This window comes from Gorilla gorilla, chromosome 2 (genome assembly GCF_029281585.2).
Source record: "Gorilla gorilla gorilla isolate KB3781 chromosome 2, NHGRI_mGorGor1-v2.1_pri, whole genome shotgun sequence".
Classification (NCBI taxonomy): domain Eukaryota; kingdom Metazoa; phylum Chordata; class Mammalia; order Primates; family Hominidae; genus Gorilla; species Gorilla gorilla.
This window is the reverse complement of record NC_086017.1, coordinates 131,106,364-131,131,307: the sequence shown is the minus strand read 5'-3', so window position 1 is coordinate 131,131,307 and position 24,944 is coordinate 131,106,364. Positions and strand designations below refer to the sequence as shown.

The window sequence follows — 24,944 nt, the reverse complement described above, 5'->3', positions numbered from 1 at the left end:
TAGTTGTACCAGCTTGTACCTGAGAGTCAGAAAATGCATCAGGGCAGGTCTCTAAAAGCAGGAAGCGCTCCCACAGTAGCCAGGGAGGATGTTCCAGCCCTCCCTCTACCTTCATGTGTCAACCCTCCTGCTTCTCCTAAGTCATGAGTATCTAGACAGTGCTGAGGATTGTTCCAAGGACTCCTACACCGTAAAATGTTTTCTAAACATCACTTGGTTGATATCAACAAACATGGATTGATCACCTACTATGTGCCAGGCACTGTGCTAGATGCCAGAGTAAGCCCATGTTGGCTTGCTGCCTGCTGCATCCCTATCTCTTAGCACGAGGCAACAGTTATCCATCAATGTTTATTGAATTAATGAACATGCTGTCTGCCCTCAGGGATCTGAGGATTCATTATTCTTACAAAATCTGACGTTAAATACAGTATAAAATTTGTTGCTCTTCATGTTATAAATATTAATTATTCAGAACTTGGAATTCTGTTAGGAAATTTAGAGAAACAAGATAATCTTGGTTTTATGTGCCCCAAGTTTTCTGTATATCAAATGACCCTTTTAAATTTTGTGAAAATGAAAGAAGCCAATATTTACTGAAGATCTAGTATGTATCAGTTACTTTTGCACACATCCTATACATCCTATGATTTAAGCATCAACAAAACCTATGAGGTGTAGATAGTATTATCTGTGTTTAATTGAGCAAGCAGCTAAGAACTGGAGAAGTGACTAACCTAAGGCATCACAGATAGAAAATTGTGGAACTGGGACTTAAATTTAGCCTAGGCTGTGTCTGTTGCACTGCCGCTTATTACATTAAATGATCCTAGGATATGTTAAGCAAAGCCAAACTCTGAAGTATTGTACTAGTGATACGGCTCTGATGACTGGAGGAACACTGGGGTTCTTGGTCTCATGCTGGTTTGGATAAAATGACATGGACACACGTGGAGTGGTTTTAGGGAGGGAAAAGTTTAATAGGCAGGAAAGCAGGAAGGAAGAAGAAAACAGCTCCCCGGTACGGGGAGAGACGTGGGGGGATTCAAACAAAGAGAAAACCTCGTGTGCGGCAGAAAAGTGGCTGCTTATATGAGGATGCAGGAGGAGGTGGTGTCTGATTTGCATAGGGCTCAGGGGATTGGTTTGACCAGTCATGTCATTCCTGCAGCCTGTGAAAAAACTGACCCTCCCACTCTAGCTTTTTAATATGCAAATGCAGGGCGCCATTATGTTTTACACACATGGGGACATGTGGGGGTGGCCATGTTGCCAGGCACATGTAGGGGCAAGGGCAAGAAGATGGCAGGAATCACCATGTTTGGATGGACCCAGTTTCTAATGGCTGGCATTTGCATATCAAAGCTTGCTGGCCCGGCTCAGAGCCGGGGCTTTCCTGCTAGACAAGAAACGTTTCTGGAGCTGCTTTAAAAGAAATAAAAACTCCCCAAGGACCCCTTTTCCTCTCTATCTGCCTAAAATAATTTCTTAATAACTCCTGTAACACTAGGATGGAGGGATGAATTGGTCCAGGGGTCTTGGTGTGTGCCCTGCATTCAGTTGACCTACTGTTTACAATATACCTACTGTTTACAACACTATTTTCTAGATCTTGTGGGGAACCCAAACCAAGAGCCAGTCTGGCTCACCTATAATTCCACCAAGCAGCCAGAAAAGTATAAACGCTGTACAGCAAAGGGATAAATCAAGGTTTAGTAGAAGAAAAGCTTTATAAGTAATGTGGAACTAAAAGGTTGAATATAGTTTTCAATAATGTTGAGCATAAATGTTCTCCAGATTGTGGAAAGATCACTAACTGTTGGCTGGGAAGGGTAGGAGAGGAGAGAGTTTGAAACACAGAGAATAGGAAGGAGTGGTGATGTAGTCCAATAACTCACCCAGAACCCATGGACGTGAAAGCTTTGTTTGCTCTCAGATCCATACTAGACTAAAGGAGTGAATCAGGTCTGCTCCCCTGCACCCCACCCTGCTCACCTTCCACACCTGCCAAGGGCCACCCAGCAATTCCATTCTGCTTGTCAAATCCCCTAAGGAGTATATGTCTGGAACAGCCACCACTCCTCCCCCTGCTCTTCCCTCTGGTATGTCAGGATTCCCTGCACAACCGTGCTCCAGGGTCCTTGGGATGGTTATTCAGAAACCAGAGAAGTATGTAGAAAACTTAATCGGAGGCACTTAAAGGTTTTAAAAGGGAATTTTAAAAACCATCTTTCCCTCTTTTATAAGGCAGTCTGAGTGTTTGAGAAGCAAATTAATTGAGTCCACTTTACAGTGTTGGGGCAAAAGCTTGCAAGTTCCAACATTTACACACTAACAGAAAATTCTTTTCCCTTCCACTGTGCTCCTTTTCTTTCTTGGGCCTGCTCCACAGACTTCTAACCACAGTCCTAAATTGGTACCCCATGACCCTGTGTGCTTCGATTGCCTACACTGGTTTCAGACCCACGCTGTGGATTCAAATCAAACCTGCCTTTCTCCCTGTTACTATGTCCACCCAGCACCCTCCTTGCACACACAATCTTTCTCTTCTTTCCTCCATGTGCAGGCCTTTACCACAGCTGTCCCAAATGTGTGAAAGGCCAACCATAACTCTTCCTTTAAAGGTCCTTTAGAGCAGTATGGAAAGAGTGCTGAACTTGGAAGACCTGGATTCTCTTTCTATACTCATTATGTGATCCTGAGCCCCTCACTTAACCTTGTAGGGCACTTACAAAATAAAGAGATGGAGTTCATGATATCTTAAGGTCATTTTCCATGTCCAACATTCTGTGACTCTTCATCTTTCCCTGACTCAACATTCTGTTCCTATATAGTCAACACCTTCCCACCTTAATCTCATGCTCATGCCCTCTTAGAAAGTCTTTACAACTGTTGAGGGTGCAGTGGCTCATGCCTGTAATCCCAGTACTTTGGGAGGCCAGAGTGGGCAGATTGCTTGAGCTCAGGAGTTTGGGACCAGCCTGCACAACATGGTGAAACCCCGTCTTTACTAAAAATACAAAAAAAAAAAAAAAGCCAGATGTGGTGGTGTTTGCCTGTGGTCCCAGCTACTCAGGAGGCTGAAATGGGAGGATCACTTGAACCCAGGAGGCAGAGGTTGCAGTGAGCTGAGATCATGTCATTGCATTCCAGCCTGGGTGACAGAGAGAGACCCTGTCTCAATTTAAAAAAAAAAAAAAGAAAGAAAGCGGCGGGGCGCGGTGGCTTACACCTGCAATCCCAGCACTTTGGGAGGCCGAGGCAGGTGGATCATCTGAGGTCAGGGGTTCGAGACCAGCCTGGCCAGCATGAAGAAACTCTGTCTCTACTAAAAATACAAAAATTAGCCGGGCATGGTGGTGGGCACCTATAATTCCAGCTACTCAGGAGGCTGAGGAAGGAGAATCACTTGAACCGAACCCGGGAGGTGGAGGTTGCAGTGAGCTGAGATCGTACTATTGCACTCCAGCCTGGGCAACAAGAGTGAAACTCCATCTCAAAAAAAAAAAAAAAAAAAAAAAAAAGAAAGTATTTGCATCTGTGAACTGTCTTCTGTGTTGAGGATGTTTGTGGCAGAAGGAGATAGACGTAGGCTCTGTCTACGTCTGCCTGGTGCCTCCACAAGGAGCAGTGTATGCTCAGAGAATAGAAGTGAATTTTACTATTAGTATAGGTGACCCATATTGAAAATGTTTGTAAATCTGCTACCAGAACAACACAGTCATTCAAAGACAATTAAAAATGCATTTTATACTTCCTGCTATTTATAATTATTCATGGATCTGCTGCCTACAGTCAGGTAGTAAAAGGAGAGCCAGAAGGAATCATAGTGAACATCTCATACAATGCTATCCTTGTTGTTGGTTTGAACATATGCATTTTCGCGTGAATTTGCGTGTAGGTCTCTTTTATTTCTCTTATTGCATAACCTGAGGCTGAAATACTTCAAGTAATGTATCTATTTGCTCATATTGGGTAGAAACATCCCTATTATTCCAATTTTCCCTTTTCCTGCTTAAAACATATAGTGAAATGAAAGATGCAGAGATAAGGAAATCAGGGAAAAGAAAAATAGTCATAGGATACTAAAATGAGCCACAGATACCTGAAACTGCATAGTTGCTATAAATGAGCCATAAATTTGATTCTGAGCTTTCCAGTGGTCCCAAAAAGGTAAACATAATAGTATTTATTCCACGACATAAAAATGTATTTGTATTTCTCTGTGTTCAAGAGGAAGAGAAATTTGTACTATGGGTCCTCATGAAGGAGCCACTAAGTCAGTGTTGTAGACCACACATTCAACGATATCGTATTAATACCCATGATGATAAATTCATTCATTCAATAAGCATTTATTGATTACTTACTTTGTGCTGTATATGTTTCAGTGTATTGCAGTAATTATTCTTTTTGATGCTCAGATTATCCTATTGTGGGTCAGTAGGAGCCCGTTGACTCATGTCCTTTTGACATTATTCTGTAGTTTTTGATACTTTTTTTCCTAGCATGATGAGATGTTCCAGGCTTGTGTCATATATTTCTTGTTCCATAACTCAAATTGACCATTTTGTTAATGAAACTTGATTTTTTTCAGTGAAAAGTGGTTTTATAGAACACAATCTGGGCACTTGAAGTGTTTATTGTTACTGGGTTGTCATTACTTACAAGACTCAGTTAACAAATTAGGAAAAAGATTGATTTAGAAAGAAAATAAATCCTGAGTTCATATTGTTATTTCCAATTTAAAGATTAAAGGGTTTTCATATAACTTATTTTATATGTGTATGTCTTTTCTCTTACTTTGAAATCTTGGTTTCCAATAACATGAACATAATTACTTCCTTTATCCTAATAGGTACGTATATGTGTATATGTCTATGTATGTATGTATGTAGGTATGTATGTGTGTATGTTTCTATCTATAAAACAGGAAAAATACCCACCTAATGGAGCTTAAGATTTCTTTATGAGTATTTTTTGTCCTTAGGGTATTTAATCAAATTACTGTTACTTAAAATAATGTTTCTCTATGTGGTTATGCCATCAACTTCATATACAATTATTTTATTTCAATTTGTCTTCGATTTTTAAGGATGGTTTTCTTCTTCTGATTTAATTTTGTTTTTAAATTATGTAAAATATTTTCTTGGTTTCAGAGTCAAATCTATGAACATTGAGAGGTCTATTTTGCCTCTCTGTCCCCTCCCCCTTATTATTTTACTCCCCTTATAGATAATGCTTTTATTTTTCCATTCCTTTTTTTTTTTTTTTTTTTTGGAGACAGGAGTCTCGTTCTGTCACCCAGGCAGGAGTACAGTGGTGTGATCTCGGCTCACTGTAACCTCCACCTCCCAGGTTCAAGCAATTATCCTGCCTCAGCCTCCTAAGTAGCTGGGACTACAGACATTGACCACCATGCCTGGCTAATTTTTGTATTTTTAGTAGAGACAGGGTTTCACCGTGTTGATCAGGCTGGTCTCAAACTCCTGACCTCAAGTTATCCGCCCGCCTTGGCCTCCCAAAGTGCCGGGATTACAGGTGTGAGCCACCGTGCCCAGCCTCTATTACTTTTTGAAAATAAGCCAATGACCTATATGTATCCTATCTCCTTTCTTACACAAAAGGTAGCAGGCCAGAGTTCAAGATTACAGTGAGCTGTCATCATGCCACTGCACTTTAGCCTGGGCAACAGAGTGAGACCTTATCTCTAAAGAAAAACAAACAATAAAAAATTTTAAAAATAATTTCTATGAATTAAAAATAATTTTAAACACAACTGCATATGAAGACAACAAAGGAAAACTCTCAGGAAGCACTGAAATATGAAAATCAAGTGAATTAGAGCAAATGAGGATGTGTATGGGAAGGTTCTGTAGAAGACAGATTGAGGCCCAAACAGAGAGAGCTCTAAATACATCATGAAGGTTACCAGAAATGTGAGAAATTCCTGAAGAAGAGGGAAGAAGCAAATCCTCTCCAAATTTAGTTCACTTAGTTGATAATCATTAGTTGACTCCCAGTAGAGTCAGTCTTTTATCATCAGTGCCACCACTGTTGTTCTCTGCATTAACAAAGGAGATATTAATCTGGAAAGCTGCAATCATTTTCACTGTAGAATCAGCCTTTTATTTTTTAGGGTTTTTTTATTTTTTATTTTTTAGGACACCTTCATTTAAAATCACTTCATATCTCCTCTGGCTTTTGCAAATGCTCTTTGGCTGATCTACTGTTTCCACCACTGTCCTCAACATTTTTTAGTATATTATTTAATTTATGTATGTGTTGGTGTCCACTGATTATTGTTTGCCTTCCCCTATTGGAACACAGATTCTATAAAAGTAGGGATCTTTATTTTGTTTACCACTGTATTCCAAGTGCCTAGAACAGTTCCTTTCACATTGTTGGTGCTCAAAAAGAAAAAAGTTAAATGAATGAATATCAGCAGCAAGAGCATTTTGAGGAGAAAGCAAAGGTGTAACTGTGGGGGTCTCCATTAATGTATATATATCATCCTCTTATACATTTGTCCCATCACCCCCTAGCCCTGGAACTCTCATTATTTTTTTTTCTGGTAATGCAGGCTCCAACTCAACTGGCAATGAGAATATGAACTGAGGCAACTGTTTTTGAAAAATGAAAGAATATAGGTGATATGGGTTTAAAGAATTCAGTATTTGTGTATTTTTCCAATAAGTACATGCTTATGAGCATAGCCTTACAAAATAACAAAAATAATTTTTTACATTTACTCACACACTTACCATTTCCAGCACTCTTCATTCCTTTGTATAGATCCAAATTTGTATCTGGCATCATTTTACTTCTGCCTAAAGAACTAACTCTAACATTTTTTTATAGTGCATGTCTCTCAGATTTTCTTTGTCTGAAAATTACTTTATTTTAACTCCATTTCTGAAATACCTTTTCAGTGGGTATTGTATTCTGGGCTGACTTTTTTTTTTCCCCAGTGCTTTAGAGCTGCCATTCCATTCTCTTCTGGCTTTCATTATTTTTGATGAAAAATCAGTTGTAAGTCTTACTCTTGTTCCTTTGTACATAATCTGACTGCTCCTTCTAAAATTTTATCTTTATTGCTGGTTTTTAGCCATTTCTGTGCCTTGTTTTGTTTTTGTTATTTAGTGTTTGTTCTGCTTGGGATTGGTTGAGCTTGGATCTGTAGGTTTATACTTTTCATCAAATGCGAAAAATTTTGGTCATTATTTTTCAAATATTTTTTCTACTCCTCCCTCCTCACTTTTTCCCCCTCAAACAGCAATTACATGTATGTTAGACAACTTGCTATTATTCTATAAGTCATTGAGACAATGTTCATTCTTTTTTATTTTTAATTTTTGTGGGTAAATAGGTGAATATATTTAGGGGTTCATGAGATGTTTTGATATAGGCATGCAATGTAAAATAAGCACATCATGGAGAATGGGGTATCTATTCCCTTAAGCATTTATTCTTTGAATTAAAAACAATCCACTTACACTCTTATCGCTTCTCAGCCTTTTGGGATAAGATCATGTGTAAAAACAATCTACTTACACTCTTCATTTTAAAATGTACAATTAAGTTATTATTGACTATAGTCACCCTGTTGTACTATCAAATAGTAAGTCTTACTCATTCTAACTAATTTTTTATAAACTTTAACTATACCCACTTCTCCTCCCACCTCCCACTCCCTTTCCAACCTATGGTAACCATCCTTCTATACTCTGTTCATGAGTTCACTTGTTTTGATTTTTAGATCCCACAAATAAATGAGAAGATGTGATGTTTGTCTTTCTGTGCTTGGCTTATTTCACTTAACGTAATGATCTCCAGTGCCATCCATGTTGTTGCTAATTACTGGACCTAATTCTTATACATGGATGAATAGTACATCATTGTGTAGATGTACCACATTTTCTTTATTCATTCATCTGTTGATGGAGACTTAGATTGCTTCCAAATCTTAGCTATAGTAAGCAATGCTGCAACAAACAGGAGTGCAGACATCTCTTTAATATACTGCTTTTCTTTCTTTTGGGTATATACCCAGCAATGGGATTGCCAGATCATACAGTAGCTCAATTTTTAGTTTTTTGAGGAACCTCCAAACTGTTCTCCATAATGGTTGCACTAATGTACATTCCCACCAACAGTGTACAAGGGTCCCTTTTTCTCCACATCCTCACCAGCATTTGTTATTGCCTGTCTTTTGGATATAAGCCATTTTAACTGGGGTGAGAAGATATTTTAGTTTTCGTCTGCATTTCCCTGATGATAAATGACGTTGAGCATCTTTTCATATACCTGTTTGCCATTTGTCTGTCTTTGTTGGAAAATTTTCTGTTAGCTCTTTTGCCCATTTTTTTAATCGGATTATTAAATTTTTTCCTATAGAGTTGTTTGAGCGCCTTATATATTCTGGTGATTAATCCTTTGTCAGATGGGTAGTTGGCAAATATTTTCTGTCATTCTGTGAGTTGTCTCTTGACTTTGTTGATTGTATCCTTTGATGTACAGAGGCTTTGTAACTTGATGTGATCCTATTTTTCCATTTTTGCTTTGGTCGCCTGTGCTTGTGGCGTATTGCTCAAGAAATGTTTGCCCAGACCAATGTCTAGAGACTTTCTTCAATGTTTTCCTGTAGTATTTTCATAGTTTGAGGTCTTAGATTTAAGTCTTTAATCCATTTTCATTTGATTTTTGTATATGGTGAGAGATGGGTGTCCAGTTTCATTCTTATGCATGTGGATATCCAGTTTTCCCAGTACCATTTATTGAAGATACCCTCTTTTTCCCAGTGTATGTTCTTGGCACCTTTGCCAAAAATGAGTTCACTGTAGTTTCTGGGTTCTCTCTTCTGTTCTATTGGTCTGAGTCTGTTTTTATGCCAGTACTATTCTGTTTTAGTTACAATCATTCTGTAGCATAATTTGAAGTCAGGTAATGTGATTCCTCCAGTTTTGTTCTTTTCACTCAGGATACCTTTAACTATTCTGGGTCTTTTGTGGTTCCACATAAATTTTAGGATTGTATTTTCTATTTCTGTGAAGAATGTCACTGGTATTTTGATAGGGATTGCATTGAATCTGTAGATTGCTTTGGGTAGTATGGACATTTTAACAACATTGATTCTTCTAATCCATGTATATGGGATATTTTTCCATTTTTGGTGTCTTCTTCAATTTTTGTAATCCGTGTTTTATAGTTTTCATTATACAGATCTTTCACTTCTTTGGTCAGGTTAATTCCTAGATATTTAATTTTATGTGTGGCTATTATAAATAGGATTACATTTTTATTTCTTTTTCACATAGTTCACTGTTGGCATGTAGAAATGCTACTGATTTTTTATAAACTTTTATGTTATGTTCAGGTGTATAGGTACAGGTTTGTTATATAGGTAAACTCATGTCATGGGGTTTGTTGTACAGATTATTTCATCACCCAGGTACTAAGCTAGTACCCATTAGTTATTTTTTCTGATCCTCTCCCTCTTCCCACTCTTCACCCTCAGTAGGCCCCAGTGTCTGTTGTTCCCCTCTGTGTGTCCATGTGTTCTAATCATTTAGATCCCACTTGTAAGTGAGAACATGCAGTATTTGGTTTTCTGTTCCTGCGTTACTTTTCTAAGGATAATGGCCTCCATCTCCATCCATGTTCCTGCAAAGGATATAATCTCATTCTTTTTATGGCTGCATAGTATTCCATGATGTATATGTACCACATTTTCTTTTTTTTTCCTTCAACTTTTATTTTAAGTTCAAGAGTACATGTACAAGATGTGCAAGTTTGTTACATAGGTAAATGTGTGCCGTGGTAGTTTACTGCACAGATCATCACATCGCCTAGGTATTAAGGCCAGCATCCATTAGCTATTCTTCCTGATGCTCTCCCTCCCTCACCACACCCCCTCCGACAAGACCCAGTATATGTTGTTGCCCCCTCACATGTGTCCATATGTTCTCATCATTCAGCTCCCACTTATAAGTGAGAACATGAAGTGTTTGGGTTTCTATTCCTGCATCAGTTTGCTGAGGATAATGGCTTCCAGCTCCATTCATGTCCCTGCAAGGAGCATGATCTCATTCCTTTTTATGGCTGCATAGTATTCCATGGTGTATATGTAACACATTTTCTTTATCTAGTATATCATTGATGAGCATTTAGGTTGATTCCATGTCTTTGCTATTGTGAATAGTGCTGCAGTGAACATATGTGTGCATGTATCTTTGTAACAGAATGATTTATATTCCTTTGGATATAGACCCAGTAATGGGATTGCTGGGTCAAATGGTATTTCTGCTTCTAGGTCTTTGAGGAATTGCCACACTATCTTCCACAATGATTGAACTAATTCATACTCACACCAGTAGTTCCTTTTTCTCCACAACATTGGCAGCTTCTGTTGTTTTTTTTTGACTTTTTAATAATAGCCATTCTGACTGGCATGAGATGGTATCTCATTGTGGTTTTGATTTGCATTTCTCTAATGATCAGTAATGTTGAGCTTTTTTTTTCACATGTTTGTTGGCCAGATGTATATCTTCTTTTGAGAAGTGTCTGTTCATGTCCTTTGCCCACTTTTTAATGGTGTTGTTTGTTTTTCTTGTAAATTGGTTTAAGTTCCTTGTAGACTCTGGTTATTAAACCTTTGTCAGATAGATAGATTGCAGAAATTTTTCTCCCATTCTTTAGGTTGTCTGTTTGCTCTAATAATAGCTTCTTTTGCTGTGCACAAGCTCTTAAGTTTAATTAGATTCCATTTGTCATTTTTGCTTTCATTGCAATCACTTTCGGCATTTTTGTCATGAAATCTTTTCCTGTGCTTATGTCCTGAATGGTTTTGCCTAGACTTTCTTCTAGAGTTTTTTTTTTATAGTTTTGGGTTTTACATTTAAGTCTTTAATCCATCTTCAGTTAATTTTTGTATGTGGTGTAAGGAAGGGGTCCAGTGTTAATTTTCTGCATTTGGCTAGCCAGTTCCCCTAGCGCCATTTATTAAATAGGGAATCCTTTCCCTATTGCTTGCTTTTGTCAAGCTTGTCAACAGTCAGATGGTGGTAGGTATGTGGTCTGATTTCTGAGCTCTCTATTTTGTTTCATTGGTTTATGTGTCTGCTTCTCTACAACTACCATGCTATTTGGGCTACTGTAGCCTTGTACTATAGTTTGAAGTTGGATAGTGTGATGCCTCAAGCTTTGTTCTTTTTGCTTAATATTGCCTTGGCTATTAGGGCTCTTTTTTGGTTCCATATGAATTTTAAAATGGTTTTCTTCTAATTCTGTGAAGGATGTCAATGGTAGTTTAATGGGAATAGCATTGAATCTATAAATTACTTTGGGCAATATGGCCATTTTCACGATATTGATTCTTCCTATCCATGAGGATGAAATGTTTTTCAGTTTGTTTGTGTCTTCTCTGATTTCTTTGAGCAGTGGTTTGTAGTTCTCCTTGAAGAGGTCCTTCACTTCCCTTATTAGCTGTATTCTTAGGTATTTTATTCTTTTTGTAGCAATTATGAATGGGAGTTCATTCACGATTTGGCTCTCTGCTTGCCTGTTGTTGGTGTATAGGAATGCTAGCAATTTTTGCACATTGATGTTTATATCCTTAGTGTTTGCTGAAGTTGCTTATCAGCTTAAGAAGCTTTTGGGCTGGGACAATGGGGTTTTCTAGATATAGGATCGTGTCATCTGCAAACAAAGATAATTTGTTCTTTGACTTCTTCTCTTCCTATTTGAATACCATTTATTTCTTTCTCTTGCCTGATTGCCCTGGCCAGAACTTCCAATACTATGTTGGATAGAAATAGTGAGATAGGGCATCCTTGTCTTGTGCCAGTTTTCAAGGGGAATGCTTCCAACTTTTGCCCATTCAGTATGATACTGGCTGAGGGACTGTCATAGATGGCTCTTATTATTTTGAAGTATGTTCCTTCAGTACCTAGTTTATTGAGAGTTTTTAACATGAAGGGATGTTGAATTTTATCGAAGGCCTTTTCTGGGCCTATTGAGATAATCATGTGGTTTTTGTCTTTTATTCTGTTTATGTGATGAATCACATTTATTGATTTGCATATGTTGAACCAAACTTGAATCTCAGGGATGAAGCCAACTTGATCGTAGTGGATACGCTTTTTGATGTGCTGCTGGATTTGGTTTGCCAGTATTTTATTGAGGATTTTTGCCTCAATGTTCATCAAGGATATTGGCCTGAAATTTTCTTTTTTTGTTGTTGTATCTCTGGCAGGTTTGGTATGAGGATGATACTGGCCTCAAGAATGAGTTAGGGAGAAGTCCTTCCTTTTCAATTTTTTGGAAAAGTTTCAGTAGAAATGGTACCAGCTTTTCTTTGTACCGCTGGTAGAATTCAGCTGTGAATCTGTCTGATCTTGACCTTTTTTTGGTTGGTAGGCTATTTGTTACTGCCTCAATTTCAATTTCAGAACGTGTCATTGGTGTATTCAGGGATTCAATTTCTTTCTGCTTCAGTCTTGAGAAGGTGTATGTGTCCAGGAATTTATCCATTTCTTCTAGATTCTCTAGTTTATGTGCATACAGGTGTGTGTAGTATTCTCTGATGGTTGTTTGTATTTCTGTGGGATCAGTGATGATATCCCACTTAACATTTCTGATTGTGTCTGTTTGATTCTTCTCTCTTTTGTTCTTTATTAGTCTAGTTAGTTGCCTATCTTTTTATTAATTTTAAATAAAACAGCTCCTGGATTCATTGATTTTTTGAAAGGCTTTTTGTGTCTATATTTTCATTTCAACTCTGATCTGATCTTGGTTATGTCTTGTCTTCTTCTAGCTTTGAAATTTGTTCGCTTTTGGTTCTGTCATTCTTTTAGTTGTGATATTAGGTTGTTAACTTGAGATCTTTCTAGCTTTTTGATGTGGGCATTTAGTGCTATAAATTTTCCTCTTAACACTGCTTCAGCTGCACCCCAGAGATTCTGGTATGTTGTCTCTTTGTTCTCATTAGTTTCAAGGAATTTCTTGATTTCTGCCTTAATTTTGTTATTTACCCAGGAGTCATTCAGGAGCAGGTTGTTCAATTTCCATGCAGTTGTGTGGTTTTGAGTGAATTTCTTAATCTTGAGTTCTAATTTGATTGTGCTGTTTTCAGAAAGACTGTTATGATTTCAATTCTTTTGCCTTTGCTGAAAAAGTGCCATGTGGTGATGAGAAGAATGTATATTCTGTTGTTTTTGGGTGGAGAGTTCTGTAGATATCTATCAGGTCCTCTTGATCCAGAGCTTAGTTCAGGTCCTGAATATCTTTGTTAATTTTCTGTCTCAGTGATATGTCTAATATTTTCAGTGGAGTGTCAAAGTATTTCACTATTATTGTGTGGGAGTCTAAGTCTCTTTGTAGGTCTCTAAGAACTTGCTTTATGAATCTGGGTGCTCCTGTATTGGGTGCATATATATTTAGGATAGTTAGCTCTGCTTGTTGAATTGAATGCTTTACCATTATGGAATGCCCTTCTTTGTCTTTTTTTTTTAATCTTTGTTGGTGTAAAGTCTGTTTTGTCAGAAACTAGGACTGCAACCCTTGCTTTTTTCTGTTTTCCATTTGCTTCATAAATTTTTCTCCATTCCCTTATTTTGAGCCTATGTGTGTCTTTGCACTTGAGATGGGTGTCTTGAAGACAGCGTACTGATGGCCCTTGGCTGTTTATCCAGCTTGCCATTCTTTGACTTTTAATTGGGGGCATTTAGCCCATTTATATTTAAGGTTAGTATTGTTATGTATGAATTTGATCCTGTCATCATGATGCTAGCTGGTTATTTTGCTGACTTGTTTTTGTGGTTGCTTCATAGTGTCACTGGTCTGTGTACTTTAGTATGTTTTTGTAGTAGCTGTAACAGTTTTTCCTTTCCATATTTAGTGCTTCCTTCAGGAGTGCTTGCAGGGCAGCCTGGTTGTGACAAATTCCCTCAGCATTTGCTTGTCTGAAAAGGATCTTATTTCTCCTTCACTTATGAAGCTTAGTTTGGCCCGATGTGAAATTCTGGATTGGAAATATTTTTCTTTAAGAGTGTTGAATATTGGTTTCCAGTCTCTTCTGGCTTGTAGAGTTTCTGCTGAGGAGTCCACTGTTTTCTGTTGGGCTTCCCTTTGTAGGTGACCTGGACTTTCTCTCTGGCTACCCTTAGCATTTTTTTTTTCATTTTCACCTTGGAGAATCTGATGATTATGTATCTTGGAGTTGATCTTCTTGTGGAGTATCTTACTGGGGTTCTCTGCATTTCCTGAATTTGAACTTTGGCCCATCTTGCTAGCTTGGAGAAGTTCTCCTTTATGCTATCCTGATGTATGTTTTCCAACTCAGTTCCATTCTGCCCCTCTCTTTCAGGTACCGCAGTCAAGTCATAGGTTTGGTCTCTTTACATAATCTCATATTTCTCTGAGGTTTTGTTCATTTCTTCTCTTTTTCTTTGTTTCTGTATTCTTGTCTGCCTGTCTATATGCAGAAAGATAGTGTTCAACCTCTGAAATTCTTTCCACTGCTTGGTCCATCCTATGGATACTTGTGATTGCATTGTGAAGTTCTTGTGTATTACAAGAACTTTATTTTTTTTATCTTTATCCAGTCTACCATTGATGGGCATTTAGGTTGATTCTATGTCTTTGTTATTGTGAATAGTGCTGCAATGAACATACTAGAATGATTCATGTTTATTTGGGTAAATGTGTGTTGATTTTGTATCCTGCAGTTTTATTGAATTTATCAGTTCTAATCATTTTTCTTGTGGAGTCTTTAGGTTTTTCCAAATATAAGATCATATTGTCTGCAAACAATGATAATTTGAGTTATTCCTTTCCAATTTGGATGCTTTTTATATCTTTCTCTTATCTAATTGCTCTAGCTAGGACTTCCAGTAGTATGTTGAATAACAGTGATGGCAGTGGGCATCCTTGTTGTGTTCCAGATTTTAGAGGAAAGGTTTTATCCTTCCCCTATGCCCCAGGTAGGTCCAGGAGTCAAGGACTAGAGTCCAAAACCTTAGAAGTCTACCTGGTATTCTATTATACTGTGGCTGAGCTGGCCCTCAGACCACAAGACACAGGCCTTCCCACTCTTCTCTCCCCTTTCCAAAGGCAGAGGAACTGCCTTTAGTAGAGACAGGGTTTCGCCATGTTGGCCACTGCCAACCCAGGCCATGAGGAGGACTGCCAGACTACTGCTGATGTTCCCTTAAGGCCCAAGTTCTCTTAAATCAGCTTGTCCTGAATGTTACCTAGCCTGAGACTCACACTTTAGGACAGTGGGCTCCCCTCTGGCCCAGGGAAAGTCCAGAAATGCTGCCCAAGGGTCAAGTCCTGTAATAAATGCTGCCCAAGGGTCAAGTCCTGTAATCAGAGACTCCAAGAGCCCTCTTGGTATTCTAACCCCCTGTATCTGTGGTGGTACCTAAGGTGCAAGACAAAGTTCCTTTTACATTTCCTTCTGCTTTTATCAGGCAGAAGTTTTGTCCTGCAGCCACCACAGCTGGTAATGTACTGAGTTCCACCTGAAGCCAGCAAGTCTCAGAGGCTCACCCAAGGCCCTCAACATAGTCCCTGGTTATTGCTGCTGGTTATTCAGAACCAAGGGCTCTTCACTTAGCAGGTGATAAATGCTGGCAGGGCTGGGTCCTTTCCTTCAATGCAGTGGGTTCCCTCTGGCCCAGGGTGTGTCTAGTAATGTCACCTGGTTTCTAGGGCCTAGAATGGAGGCCTCATGACTCTGACCAGTGCCCTATCCTGCTGTGGTTGTGCTGGTATCCTAGACGCAAGACAAAGGTCTCCCCACTTCTCCCTCTCCTATTCTCAAGTGGAAGGAAGGGGTCTCTTTTGGAGCTGTAAGCTGTGTAGCCTGGGGTAAGGGGAGGGGTGATGCCAATACTCTCTTGGCTGCCCCAGCTGGTGTCTCAGTAGGTTGCGTGCACTCCCAGTCTGCTGTCTCTGGGCCTAGTTCAGCACCAGGACTCACCTAAGAGTTGCAGTCCTTATGGCCTAGACTGCTTTTGAAGTTTACTTGGAGACAAAGAGCACTGTGGACCTCACTGGTGAGGTTTATAGGCACTCAAGTTTAGACCACTGGGATTGGTGATTCTTCTCTGGCTAGGGCTGTTTTAAATCCTCCCTCCGTTTGCACATTTCAGCTGAGTTTGATCTAGTTTTCCTTTCTGCTCTGATTTCTGGTTCTTATGAAGGTGTTTTTTTCTGTGTAGATAGCTGTTAACTTGGTGTCCTTGCAGAGGGAATGATCAGTGGAGCCTTCTATTTTGCCATCTTGATCCGCTGCCATATATCATTCTTATCAATCATTTTCTGTTTATGCACCTGAAAATACACTGGTATACAAAATTAAGATCCTTACTTTCACAGAATTTGTATTCTAATGGGGGAAGTCAAACAATAATCGGTGGACACCAATACATATATAAATTAAATAACACATTAAAAGGTGTTGAGGACATGCTGGGCATGGTGGCTCATACTTGTAATCCCAGCACTTTGGGAGGCCGAGGCGGGAGAATCACTTGAGGTCAGGAGTTTGAGACAAGGCTGGCCAACATGGTGAAACCCTGTCTCTACTAAAAATACAAAAATTAGCTGGGTATGGTGGCAGGTGCCTGTAATTCTAGCTACTAGGGAGGCTGAGGCAGGGGAATCGCTTGAAGCTGGGAGGCAGAGGTTGCAGTGAGCTGAGATCCCGCCACTACACTCCAGCCTGGACAACAGAGTGAGACTCTGTCTCAAAAAAAATAAATAAATAAAAATAAAAGCTGTTGAGGACAATGGAGGAAAAGGCAGATCAGAGAAAGAACATTTACAAAAGCCAGAGGGAGTGTGAAGCAATTTTAAATGAGGTCAGATTTTTGGATAATTTCTATTGCTATGTTTTTAAGTTAACCAATGTTTATTTTTGCAATGTCTGATCTGTTGCATTTTTATTTCAGATATTATATTGTTATCTCTAGAAGTTCCATTTAGATCTCCTTTTTATCTTTCAATTCTCTCCTCATTTTGTTCATATTTTGCTTTATATCCTAGAGCATATTTATAATAGTTGTTTTAAGGTTCTTGTGTGATAGTTATATCATTTCTGTTATTTCTGTGTCTGATATTATTTATTTTTTAAAACTTTATGGTTATAGGTCATATTTTTTCATTTCTTTGAATGCCTGGTGATTATTTTGAATTTTACATTGTTGAGCACTGGATCTTGTTATATTCCTTTTAAGAGCATTGAGTTGTGTTCTGGAATGCAATTGAGTTTTTACAGATCACTTTGATCCATTTGAGACTTTCCTTTAGGGTATATCCAGAGTAACATCTAGTTTAGAGTTAATTTGTTTTTACTACTAAGATGTAGCTTTTCTGAGGATTTTATCCAATGTCCTGTGTATTTTGGGGTCTCTCCACACTGGCTGATGGAAACACAGGGTAGTCTCAGCCCTGTGTGAGCTCTAGGAATTACTCAGCTATTGCCTATCAGTTTTTTTTCTTCAACTCCAAGTAGTTTCTTCCAGCTCATATCCAAATCATACTTAGAAGAAGACTGGGGGGGATCCTCTGCAGATTTCCAAAGTGCTCTCCCCACTCTCTGTATCTCCCTCTTCTTCATTACTCTGTCCCACAAATTCTAACCACCTCAACATCCTCAAATTCCAATCCATTCCCCTTACCTCAGGTAGAATTCTAGGTTCTGATTGGTTTTCCCTCCACATGCTGTGACCTGGAAATGACCTCCAGGCAGTATCTCTTAGGAACCCCAGTTGTGTGGCATCTGTTGTACAATGCCTGAAAATGATTGTTTCATGTGTTTTGTCTGGTTTTCAACTTGTTCACAGAAAAAAGCAATTCACACAGCAGTTAATTCTTCACAGACAGAAGCAGAAGTTCTACCAACTGCAAAACAACCAAAACAACTTGTTAAAAGACAGTATTTGTATGACTGGTCATAAATTATGTATAGAAGAATAGAGATTTTGTGAGAAAGATATGGGCCTGTACAGAGGGGTGAACTTGCAAATGACCGTCTTGCACTTGGGGATAGTGTCTGTTTTCCTTATCCTAATCACTGGGAGGGATTCTGTAATCTCTGTCAAATAAATTGCAAACACTACCACACATGGCCTTGGGTCTACTACTGTCTATGACATAAACAGTTTCTCCCTAGAGACTTAGTTGTGAGGGTACAGGGGGAAGGTAGCTTTTGGAGGGGCCTGGAAGACCCTTCCCTTTGTGCCTTCGATTCTGTATATATCTTGTGGTCAGATGTCTTACCATTACCCTCTCTGATAACTCCCCACCCACTTTCCCAATCACTAAACACTTTTTGAAACCATTCAACTCTTTCCTTTCAATGATTGAGCCCTTCATTGTTTCATCAGCTCCTCTTGTGTGAATCTCTGTGAATGTGTGCCAAGTTTGCAGTTTAATGCCTGTCCCATGTAGGAGCCCAATATCACAGTATATAAAGTTTCTACACTGGATATCCATGGACTGAAGAGGGGCCTAGCATTCAGGGTTCCACGCCAGTGAGTTTAGCTTATCCAAGGGTACCTCTAGAATGTGCTCAGAAATTTATTCCAAGTCAGAGTTGCATCCCCCAGGACTTTAGGCTCAGATGGACAACCCCATCATATTTACAGAATCCCTCAAAGATAATTTAAGTTTAAGATTGTCAGCCCACCTGGGGTGCACAGTGTTGACCAGGGTTTCTCAACCTTAGCACTGTTGACATTTGGGGCCAGATAATTCTTTGTTGTTCAGACCATCCTGTGAATTATAGTATGTTTAGCAGCATCCTTGGCATCTACCTACTAGATGTGAATAGCATCCTTCTCTTAATTTTGACAACCACAGATGTCTCCAGAATTGCCAAATGTCCCCTAAAGGTGCAAAATTGCATAGTTGAGAACTACTGGTAAAGAGGCACTATGGCATGCCAAGCTCTAGGGAGCCCACAGAAGTGCACCTCTGGGAACTAAAGCTGAAGAAACCCAAGAGGCCCCTTGGTATCTTCTTGGAAGAAGTTAGTCCAGAGTGTCTGCACCATGTGGAGTGTATACTGGGATGACATTGACCTTGGAATGTAAACTCTTGGGATTCTTGCCTCTGCAGATTTGGAGCAGGGTTTTCTTCTTCTCTGCTTTTCAGTTTACTTATTTGAAAATGAGGAATGGTGTTTACATCACAAAACACTGTAGTGAGGACAAAATGAGGTTTTATGTATATATACACCCATACATATACATATACACTTCTTCCAAATGATATAATAATATATAAACATTGAATGAATAATGGTTCAAATATAAGTGTACTTATTTGCCGCTATGATTAAAAGGGCAATATAGGAAAAATACATTTTCTTCTAATCCATCATGTTGTAATAGTCCTCCCTGTGGTTTGCAGTATGGTTCTGTGCTAGAAGGCACAATAGGAAATCTCTAACTTTAAAAAAAAAGAAAAGAAAAAATATCTTTCTAGCAATTAAAATCTCAACTAAATTAGAATGCAAATAGGTTTTTATATTTGCTTCTTAATTTTGCATTCAATAATCTGACTAGAATATGCAATAATTTAAATGCCTTGATGGGAGATAGTGGCTTTTAGTTCTCTTGGGATTTCATTGTAATAAACCTGGTAAATAATTCAGGAACATATGAGAGGCCAATGAATGGTCAGCACCTGGTGCTATATTGTTTGTGCCTAAGCACACAGACTCCAAAGATGTCACTCTCCACCTGTCACTGTTGTTCTGGCTTAAACATGGGCCCTGTGTTCAGTGGCTATTGAAATAATAGTAATGGATATTTTTGCCTTGTCCAATTTTCCTCCACAATCAAAGAAAACTGTGCTAAGCTCTTTAAAAAACACAAAGCAGAAGTGGCAGCCTCTTTTAGATTACCACTGGTAAAATTTCAAATCTATTTTCTCTATTAAGGGATTGATTGCTTTAAAGAATTAGGGATATGGCTATCTTTTCTACTGGTGCTAATTTGAGCCTTTTTGCCTTTCTGTCTTTGTTCCACAAGGCTGAGCTTCTCTTTAGATCACATTATTCATATTGCAAGGATCTTCTGAGAGAAATAACACCATCCTCTGGCCAGCTACTCACTCTGCAGGAGTTCCTAGAGCTCCCCAGTTTCTTTCCCTATTGCCTGAGTAGTCTATCTCACGCCTGTTAGTCTCACAGTTTAAATACAAACACACAAAGACTCTTGCAGGCAGCTTGGGTACCTTTCTTTGACCCCAGCCGACTGGACATAGAGAACAAGAGCTAGAGAGAACAAGAGCTAGAGTGACCCACAGATCATGTGTGGAGACAGCGTGGGGCACCTGAGCCCAGCACCATCCAGGATCAGACAGAACTTAAGCCATGAGCTGCATAGAAAGATCTTGGGAGGGCACTGGGTTTCCCAGTATGGAAAAAAGAAAAATGTGGCTCACAAGTCTAAGCTAAGGTCTTTACAGTACTGGGCCATAAAAAGGATCTGAAAAGAAACTGCAGAAAATGTTAGATATGCTTTATCTTTGTTTTAAAAATATTATTTACTATAATGGCTTAAAATATGTTGATTTAAATATATGATATTTGATACCTTTGTAATATATATAATAGTGTATAAAATATAACTATATAAGTAAAATAGATGATATTTTAAAACCTCTGTAATAAACCGTTTACGTGTGTGTATGTGTGTGTGTGTGTGTGTGTGTACATGCCTTTGTTTAACAGGTTTAATTGCTTTCCTTTCTTCAGGAACCAGAGTGAGGGTACTCGAACAGTGACTGCCATCTGGTGGTTAACCAGAATCATCACCTTGTGTAGCCTGATGGTTACTAAGATGTCCACTCTTGACTCACATGGCATGCACTCGCAGCAGGGGACCAGTTGAAGGATGTCTGATTTTGGAGGGTGACCAGTTGAAGGATGTCTGATGAAGGAGCCTAGCGAAATAACCCTTTGCTTCTACCTGAATGGGTTGTTCACTCTGGATTCTGAGCCTGCAGCCAGCTCCAAAATGGGGCCTCTGAAGAAAAGATTTGAGTTGCTCTTGTGTCTTAGTCAAAGATCTACATCCCTACCAGTGGGTAACCAAGACTGTGAATAAGCACACACCAACAGGGGCATGTGGTGACATGGAGCCTGAAATAAACTGCTCTGAATTGTGTGACAGCTTTCCTGGCCAGGAGCTGGATCGGAGACCCCTTCATGATCTCTGCAAGACAACAATTGTAAGTGAGCAGCCACAGGATGCCAGGGCTGCTCAGATGTATGTGGTGGTGGTGGTGTTGGGGAGGAGGAGGTGGAGGGAAAGGGGGATGAGGAAGGGGAGGAGTGGGAGGAGAAACTGCTCATGCAGGATACATATTTCCCAGCACTTGGTGACGATGGGGCAGTTTGTTTTTGACCTATAGAAGATCCTTCATTCCTAACAGCTCCTCCTTATTCTGTCCTCAGACATCTTCCCACCACAGCAGTAAGACCATCTCTTCATTATCTCCTGTCCTCTTGGGTATTGTTTGGACTTTTCTCAGCTGTGGACTTCTGCTGATACTTTTCTTTCTTGCCTTTACAATTCGCTGCAGGAAGAACAGGTAAGCAGCCCAGTTTCTCATCACACATAGCTCAATCATGAAACCCCAAATGTTAGTATCTTTTGGCAGCACAAGCCACTATCTGGTCTCCCACTACAGGATTAAACCACATGAGACATTCCCTCTGAAATAGTCTACCTGTTGAGAAGGGGAAAGATCTAGGTCGGTATTGTGCTAACTACTGCAAGGGTATCCAAAGAAGAGAATGAAGAGTCTCTATAATGGAGGTACAATCCTGAGAAGATGAGGTATCTGTATTTAAAATGAAGACCATGTAGAGGATTCCAAAACAACACAAAAACTTGAGGACAGCACAGCAGAACCAGTCTGGGTGAGTTAGGGTTTCTGCAAAAGCAGTGAAGCACTGCTACCTGGCTATTTGCTAGATAATTCTGGCTGACTAGAAAGTCACCAGCTCATCAGGGTAAGTATGGCTCCCAGGATTCGCAAAAGAAGCAAAATGGTGACTTTTTTCTGAAGGGGTTTATAGCACCTTGCCTTGGATGCAATTTCATCCTTCCTCAGGGCCCATCCCATCTCTCCCACCCCAACACTGCACCCTCATCCTACCACAGCTGTCCCAGGGTGCCTCATGAGAAGCCCTGCTCCAGCCCTCTCCTTAGCCCACAGCTGACTTCTAGATGGAGCCCACAATCAGAAATTAACAACTTCCTCAAACCAGCCAAACTCGTCCAGCCCCACTCCAGCCTTACACTGTGTGGTGACCAAGCATGTCGTGCTCCATTGCCTGTGGATTTGACACTCAGATGAGAATTGGTCGGTTGCATTTTGGGATGCTGTTTTACCATGTTAGGCATGGAGGACATGGAATTGTTAAGCAGCAGTGATTGGTTGTTGGGTCAGCCTCAGCATGGTGGTGATATGTGGCACTCCAACTAGAGTATACCCCAGAGACTGCCTCAGCCACTTTTCATTCTGTTCCTCAAGCACACTACGCTGACTCCCATCTCAAGGCTTTTGTACTTACTGTTCCTGTACTGTTCCCTCTGCCTGGAAGTCCTCCTCAGATAGTCCCATGACTAGTTCCTTCTCATCTTATAGGTCTTGGCTCCAGTGTCACCTCTTCAGAGATGCCTTCCCTGATCATCCTATCTAAAGTAGCATCCCTACCCATGATCACCCCCTCATCTCATTCCATATCCTATCAGCCTGTTTTATGTTCCTTATAGCAAGCATAGTCTGCTATTACCATATTTGTTGATTTACCTGTTGATTGTCTGTATCCCCTACCAGAATGGAATTATGTGAACACAGGGACTTTGCCTGTCCTCTTGTGCCCACCACTGTGTCTGCAGCATTTAGAACAGACTCTGGGATATAATAGGTGCTCAGTAAATATGCATCCAGTGATCCTGGGAGGAAAGAGATTTAAATCCCAACGGTGGCTGCTGCCAACAAAATGACTGGGAAAATCATGCATTTCAAGGTTAGAGAACTATGGAGTACAGTCTTTTCAGCTGTAACATGTTTCTATAATGCAAAGTAATACTCAATTGGTATTACCCAGTTGGTAATAAGAAAATTATGTCATTGATTCATATGTTACTTTTCCCCCAGCAAATCAATAATTTAAACATTCAGTGGCAAGCTTTCTCACAGCTAGTAAAGGAAGCTTTAAGCTTGGCAGTTCCTTCCCTTGGGGCAAGTAGTGTCTGGCTTAATGGCTTAAGAACTTGTGTCTTCCCTACAAGATGAGGCTGTAGGAGTAGATGAAGAAGTGGAGAAGACATTTGCCTTATGTGTAAAAACTTCAGTTGATTGTTAAAGCACAGATCCAGAGCAGATTTTTAATTTTTTGACAATGTTATCTATTGGAGATGAATGCCCCTGAGGACCTGTGTCTTGAGATTTAAGACTGTAGAAGTTGACTTTGATCCTGGGTACAAATGCTAGTGGACATTTACTGGGTGGTAGTGTTTTAGTTGGAACAATTAATATTTTATTAATACTCTTGTTACAAAGTTAACTGTTTTGAGTGTTATGACCCCATCCTATTTTCCCCACAGTCTATTATTTTTACATATAATTTTGCAGAATACAAGGTTTATCAAGTATTTATATATCCTGTTAAAACAGGAACACCTGTAAACAGCATTATACTAGAAACCCTTATATTTCTTTCACTCTATTAAATATTTTGCTGCCTGTTTTGTTTGCAGTGGGAGCATGACTTGGCATAAAGAATAAAATATTAAGAGGTATTGTGAATAGAAACACATTTTACAATTAAGTGGCTTACAAGGTCAGACAAGGAAAGATAAAATAACCCAGTTTCAAAAGTGTTTTATTGAACAATACATTTGTTAAAAGATGCAGCATCACAATCAGATGCTTTATTTCGTTACAATTCTGTGGTCTCTAAATTTGGGACTGTGTGTGTGAGTATTCATGTGTGTGTACATGCAAGAAAGGAGAGGAAGAAAAATATTTTAACACAATAAAAATAATACAAAAATGTTTAAATCCAGTTGCAGATATTGAATTTTTATAAAAATTTCAAAAACCAGTAAAGATAAAGAAAACTTAAACACTATCAACCAACTTGACCCAATTGACATTTATATTACCTTTCACCCAACAACAGCAGAATACATATTCTTTTGAAGTACACATGGAACATTTACCAAGATATATCATATTCTGGGCCATAGAAAAAGTCTCATTAAATTTAAAAGGATTCAAGCCGGGTGCAGTGGCTCATGCCTGTGATCCCAGCACTTTGAGAAGCTGAGGCGGATAGATCACCAGAGGTCAGGAGTTTGAGACCAGCCTAGCCAACATGGTGAAAACCCATCTCTACTAAAAATACGAAAATTAGATGGGTGTGGTGGCATGCACCTGTAGTCCCAGCTACTTGGGAGGCTGAGGCAGGAGAACCCGGGAGGCAGAGAGGTTGCAGTGAGCTGAGATCATGCCACTGCACTCCAGCCTGGGTAACAGAGCAAGACTCTGTCTCAAAAAAAAAAAAAAATTAAAGGATTCAAGTCATATAAACTATGTTTTCTGACAATGAAATTAAAATGGAAATCAATAACAGAAAGATCTCTGGAAAATCCTGAAATATTTAGAAACTACATAGAACACTTTAATCCATGGTAAAAAAAGAAATCAAAAGGAAAACTAGAAAATATTGACCAGAATTAAAATGAAAATACAACCTAGATTTGTTGGATGCCACTAAAGCAGTATTAGGGGGAAATCTAGAGCACTAAACCCCATATTAGAAAAGAAGAAATGTCTCAAATCCATGACCTCATCTTCCACCTTACAAACAGAAAAAAAGAGCAAATGAGACCCAAAGTAAGTAGAAG

General features: G+C 39.3%; 1 protein-coding gene across 6 annotated transcripts in view; it reads left to right on the top strand.

The window, feature by feature from the left end:
* Window positions 1–24,944, top strand: part of GPR156 (G protein-coupled receptor 156) — a 129,591-nt gene that overhangs the window by 20,216 nt on the left and 84,431 nt on the right. For all 6 annotated transcript variants that reach the window (XM_055383749.2, XM_019024080.4, XM_055383748.2 and 3 more), the window contains exons 2-3: window positions 20,774–21,249; window positions 21,476–21,612. In XM_055383749.2, coding sequence (XP_055239724.1) covers window positions 21,154–21,249; window positions 21,476–21,612 — 233 coding nt within the window. In that variant the 5' untranslated portion in view covers window positions 20,774–21,153. The remainder of the gene's footprint in view (window positions 1–20,773; window positions 21,250–21,475; window positions 21,613–24,944) is intronic.